At 51.2% G+C, this 5,000-nt stretch overlaps 2 protein-coding genes across 2 annotated transcripts; both read right to left on the bottom strand.

Moving 5' to 3' along the window:
• Positions 1 to 2,856: 2,856 nt before the first annotated feature.
• ENH_00053560 (hypothetical protein, conserved) lies at positions 2,857 to 3,522 on the bottom strand (the record flags this gene model as incomplete). The annotated part of the gene is made up of 1 exon (XM_013581489.1): positions 2,857 to 3,522. One exon carries the CDS (start codon positions 3,520 to 3,522, stop codon positions 2,857 to 2,859), a length of 666 nt encoding a protein of 221 aa, XP_013436943.1.
• Positions 3,523 to 3,710: 188 nt separating this feature from the next.
• Positions 3,711 to 5,000, bottom strand: ENH_00053550 (hypothetical protein; the record flags this gene model as incomplete). Its single annotated transcript, XM_013581488.1, has 3 exons — positions 3,711 to 3,885; positions 4,137 to 4,201; positions 4,441 to 5,000. Coding segments are annotated over 3 exons (800 nt in total), but the record flags the coding sequence as incomplete, so codon positions are not given.

Genomic DNA, 5,000 nt, shown 5'->3' with positions numbered 1-5,000 from the left:
TTGTCTCCTTTTACCTCTTTTTTTGTCTCCTTTTGTTTCTTTTTTGTTTCCCCTTTTGTCTTTTTTGTCTCTCTTTTGTCTCCCTTTTGTCTCTTTTTTAATCTTTTTTTGTTTTTTTTGTCTTTTTTGTCTCCTTTTGTCTCTATCCCTTTTTTATTTCTTTTTTATTTTTTTCTCCGAATTGTCTTTCGTGTTTTTTGTCTCCAACAAATTTCACGCCCTTTGCATATTCTAAATGTCCAGTGAGTAGGGTTTAGGGTTTAGGGTTTAGGGTTTAGGGTTTAGGGTTTGAGGTTTGGGGTTTGGTTTGTGTGTTGCAGCTCAAGAAAAGAAACCAGACGCCTTATCATGTACGTCAGGGTTTAGGGTTTAGGGTTTAGGGTTTAGGGTTTAGGGTTTAGGGTTTGCAGGTCTCAGGATGAGTTTTAAGCTGCTTTTTTTTCCATTTTACCCCTTTTTGTCAATTTCTTAACCATCAATTGATTAATAATTTATATTATTCTTTTTATTTATTTATTTATTTATTTATTTATTTATTTATTTATTTATTTATTTATTTATTTATTTTGTTTTGCTGCAGCAGCAAAAACAGCTCCTTCGGCGCTGCTGGCGGGGGCCGATGATGATGACACTTACGCGGAGTGTTATCCTTGTAAGTTTTTATTTTATTTTAATTAATTAATTATTTATTTATTATTTGCTTTAATTAATTAATTAATTAATTATTTTAATTAATTAATTAATTATTTTAATTAATTAATTAGTTAATTATTTTAATTAATTAATTGTGTATTTATTTGTGTGCTTTAATTAATTAATTAATTAATTAATTAATGCATTTATTTGTTTACTTTGACTACTTATTTGCTTGCTTTTTTGTTTGTTTAGTTTTATTTATTTGTAAATCAATTTATTTATTTATTATAATTACTTTGTAGCTTGTGTTTTTTATTTTTATTTGCTTTTGTTTATTTTGTTTTGTTGTTGTTAGTTTCTTTTTCCCTTGTGCTTTGCTGTTTCTTTCAAACTCAACAGCTCACTAAACCCTAAACCCTAAACCCTAAACCCTAAACCCTCAAAGCCCCTTAAACCCTAACGAGCACGTCCTCGTCCCAACCCCTAAACCCTAAACCCTAGCTCCTTACCCCCTCCCCCCCACCCCGTAAACCCAAAACCCTAAACCCTAAACCCTAACCCTACCCCGTAAACCCTAAACCCTAACCCTACCCCGTAAACCCTAAACCCTAACCCTACCCCGCAAACCCTAAACCCTAACCCTACCCCGCAAACCCTAAACCCTAACCCTACCCCGCAAACCCTAACCCTACCCCGCAAACCCTAAACCCTAAACCCTAAACCCTAGGGTTTGGGTTTGCGTGCAGCATACGAGCGGGGCCAGTTGCTGGCGCGCGGGGCGGACAGCGACGACGAGGGGGGCCCCCCGAAGGAGGGGGGGGCCCCCCGGGGGCCCCCCCGGAGGGGCCCCCAGCAGTTCGCTAGCAAAGCTGCTTATGAAGAATATATGAATAGTATTGAGTTAGTTCCGAAAGCTGCTTATAGTTACGGAAGGAGAATTGCAGGAGATATAAATAGTTCGAAAAACAAAAAGAAACAAAAACTCAATCCCGAACAGGAGTGGAGAGCCATTGAAAAACTCATCGCCGAAAAAAAACAACTCTAAACCCTAAACCCTAAACCCTAAACCCTAAACCCTCGCTTCGGGGCCTCCCAGTGCTGCGAAGCACTCCGCAACGCCGATACCCTAAACCCTCTAGGGTTTAGGGTTTCGGCAGTGCAGCACTGGCAAACCCTAACCCTCTAGGGTTTAGGGTTTCGGCAGTGCAGCACTGGCAAACCCTAAACCCCAAACCCTAAACCCTAAAGGGTTTAGGGTTTCAGGGTTTAGGGTTTACGCCTTGCTTCCCGGGTCTCCTCAGCAGCAAGAGCCCCCCGAGGGCTAAACCCTAAACCCCAAACCCTAAACCCTAAACCCTTGTTTCCAGGCGCGCAGCAAAAGCCTCCCCAGAAGCCCCGCGGGGCCTAAACCCTAAACCCTAAACCCCCGTTGTCTTTTGTTTGGGGTGGGCGGTGTCAAACTGAAGGTCTTTTCTTTTTGCTTTTAAGAATTAAAAAAGGAAAAAAATAAATAAGCAAGGAAAGGCAAAGGAGGATTAAATAGAAGAGGAAACAACTTTTCGCACAGCTAGCTATCCAGCTAGCTAGCTAGCCAGCTAGCTAGCTAGCCAGCTAGCTAGCTAGCTGAATAGGTGCAGACAGTCCCGCTGGGTGGCTAGCTAGCTAGATAAGTGCAGAGAGCTCGGCTGTGTGGCTAGCTAGCCAGCTAGATAGCTAAACACAGCTAGCTAGCTAGATGGACGGAAGAGCTGCTAGCTAGCTAGGAATCTGGCCTGCTGATTGGCTTGCAAGTGAGCTAGCCGAGTGGCTAGCTAGTTGGCTAGCTGGCTAGCTGGACAGCTAGCTAGCTACTTGGTCAACTCACGGATTAAGCGACTCGCTCGCTAGGTACATGGTAAATAAAAAGGCAGCAGCTAGCTAGCTAGCTAGCTAGCTAGCTAGCTAGCTGGCCAGCTAGCCAGCTGGGCGCATAGTTCTGCGCTCAGGCAGCTAGCCAGTTAGCAATCGCTAGCTAGCTGCTGCTAGCTAGCAATAGCTAGCTAGCTACGGCTAGCTAGCTACGGCTAGCTAGCTAGCTAGCTAGGAAGCTAGCTGGCTAGCTAGCTGGCTGGCTAGCTAGCTAGCTGGAGTGGACGAAAACGAACTGCTGGGCCTGTTGGCCTTCTTGGTTGCTGCCCCGTGGGGGGGGGCCCCTGCGGGGGGCCCCCAGAGCTGTACCCTCTAAGGGTACAGTTCTGTGGCCATAGAAAAGGGGCCCCCATAAAGTGCTGCTGTGGGGGAAGAGGGCGCATGCACGGGCCCCAGCAGCAGCGAGGGCACGAGGGCGCTGCTGCGGCTGCTGCTGCTGCTGCTGCTGCTGCGGCCAACTGCAGCAGTGGGGGACCTGAGCCCCACGGAGGGCCCCGGGGGCCCCGGGGGCCCCTGGGGGGCCCCCCCTGGCTGGCTGCTGCTGCCCTGCAGCAGCAACCGGTGGGTAATGCCCTGTCTTTCTCTGAAGGGGAAGACGGCGGGAGCGGCTGCGTCGCTGCTGCTGCTGCTGCTGCTGCTGCTGCTGCGCGGCAGCAGCAGCGGGCAGCGCAGCGCCCACAGCAGCGCAGCACGCTCTGCTGCTGGCAGCTGACTTGGCAGCAAACCCCCCACTAAACAAGGAACAAAAACATTCAAGTATTGCTGCAGCTGCTGCAGCTGCTGCGCCCCCTTTGCTTCCTCAATGGCCCACAAGTGCAGCGCGAGCTCCGACTCCAGGTACGCCGCGCTGCTGCTGCTGCTGCTGCTGCTGCTGCTGCTGTCGCTGCTGCTGCTGTTGATGAGGGCCCGGTAAAGGTCAGTGACTAGTTTGGAACAAAGAGCCTTTTTGGAGTCACAAGAAGCAAAGACTTCCCTCATTGTGTTTGCTGTTGGCAAGCTGTAGGCAGACACGGGGGAGCCGCTGTCGCTGCTGCTGCTGCTGCAGCAGCTGCTGCTGCTGCTGCAGCAGCTGCTGCAGCCACTCATGCCGCTGCCCAAGCAGCAGCCGCTGCAGCAGCCGCCGCGCCCGCAGCAGCCGCTGCCGCTGCCGATGCAGCAGCTCCCGCTCATGCTGCTGCTGCTGCAGCAGCCGCCGCTGCTGCAGCACCCGCTGCTGCTGCTGCAGCACCCGCTGCTGCTGCTGCAGCACCCGCTGCTGCTGCTGCAGCAGCGCGGGTAGAAGCTGCCAGCAGCGGCCCCGCAGTCACAGAGCGGACACAGCAAGCTGCAGCAGCTGCTTTGCTGCACACACCCAAAGACAATAAAAACAATAAAAACAAATAGTTTTTAACTGCAACAGCAGCTAGCTAGCTAGCTAGCTAGCTAGCTAGCTAGCTAGCTAGCTAGCTAGCTAGCTAGCCAGCTGCACACGCCCAAAGACAAGAAAACAATAAAAACAAATAGTTTTTAACTTCAACTATTTCGAACTTTGGCTAAATTAAATTCATTAAATCTTTTTCAAAAGGTCTCCAAAGATCTGAGAAAAGCCTCACCACCAGAGGAGACAGCGACAGCTGGCGGCTTCCCTCACTGCCGCAGCAGCCCCAAGCTGCTGCTGCTGCAGCAGCAGCAGCAGCAGCAGCAGCGGGCGCTTGCTGCAGCAGCAACAGCAACAAAGCGAGTCTTTCTTCTCGGGCGCACTTCGCAGCACTTATTCACGAGAAGTGGAATGAAGAACAAATGCAAGAAACAAATTTAAAAACAGTTTTAATTCATTTGAGATTTGCTGCAGCAGCAGCAGCAGCAGCAGCAGCAGCAGCAGTTTGCTGCTGCAGGGAATTCTCTAGAAACACTTACATTTAAATTCGCACTCAGCTCCGCGCTGGGTCCCCTCAAACTCTCCTCCTCCTGAACTGCAGCACCAAGCGGCAGCGTCCCCGCTGCTGCTGCTGCTGCTGCTGCTGCTGCTGCTGGGGGTGGATCCTCTGCTGCTGCTGCTGCTGCTGCTGCTGCTGCTGCTGTTTCTGGCTCTTCGGCGAATGCACTGGGGGCGCCTTCAGTGCCCAGAAGGGGCCTTTCTGCTGCCAAGTCTGCTGTTGCTGTTGTGGCTCGCGTCATGACATCTCCGTCTCCCTTGCTGCTGCAGCTGCAGCAGCTGCTGCTGCAGCTGCTGCTGCAGCTCCCGCTGCAGCTCCCGCTGCAGCTCCCGCTGCAGTTCCCGCTGCAGCTGTTGCTGCTGCCGCAGGCTCCTCCGAAGACGTCGGCGGCTTGTTCCTGCGCTGCGAGTCTCTTGCACTCGCTGCCTGCACTCCCTGCTGCTGCTGCTGCAGCAGCAGCAGCAGCAGCAGCAGCAGTCTCCGCTGCTGCCTTCTCCCCCTCCCCGCTGCTCCCCTCCTCCTCCCCGCCGCCCCCTCCCC

Source organism: Eimeria necatrix, genomic scaffold, assembly GCF_000499385.1.
Source record: "Eimeria necatrix Houghton genomic scaffold, Enh_scaff433, whole genome shotgun sequence".
In the NCBI taxonomy this organism is placed as follows: Eukaryota; Apicomplexa; class Conoidasida; order Eucoccidiorida; family Eimeriidae; genus Eimeria; species Eimeria necatrix.
This window is presented reverse-complemented; position numbering and strand designations above follow the sequence as displayed.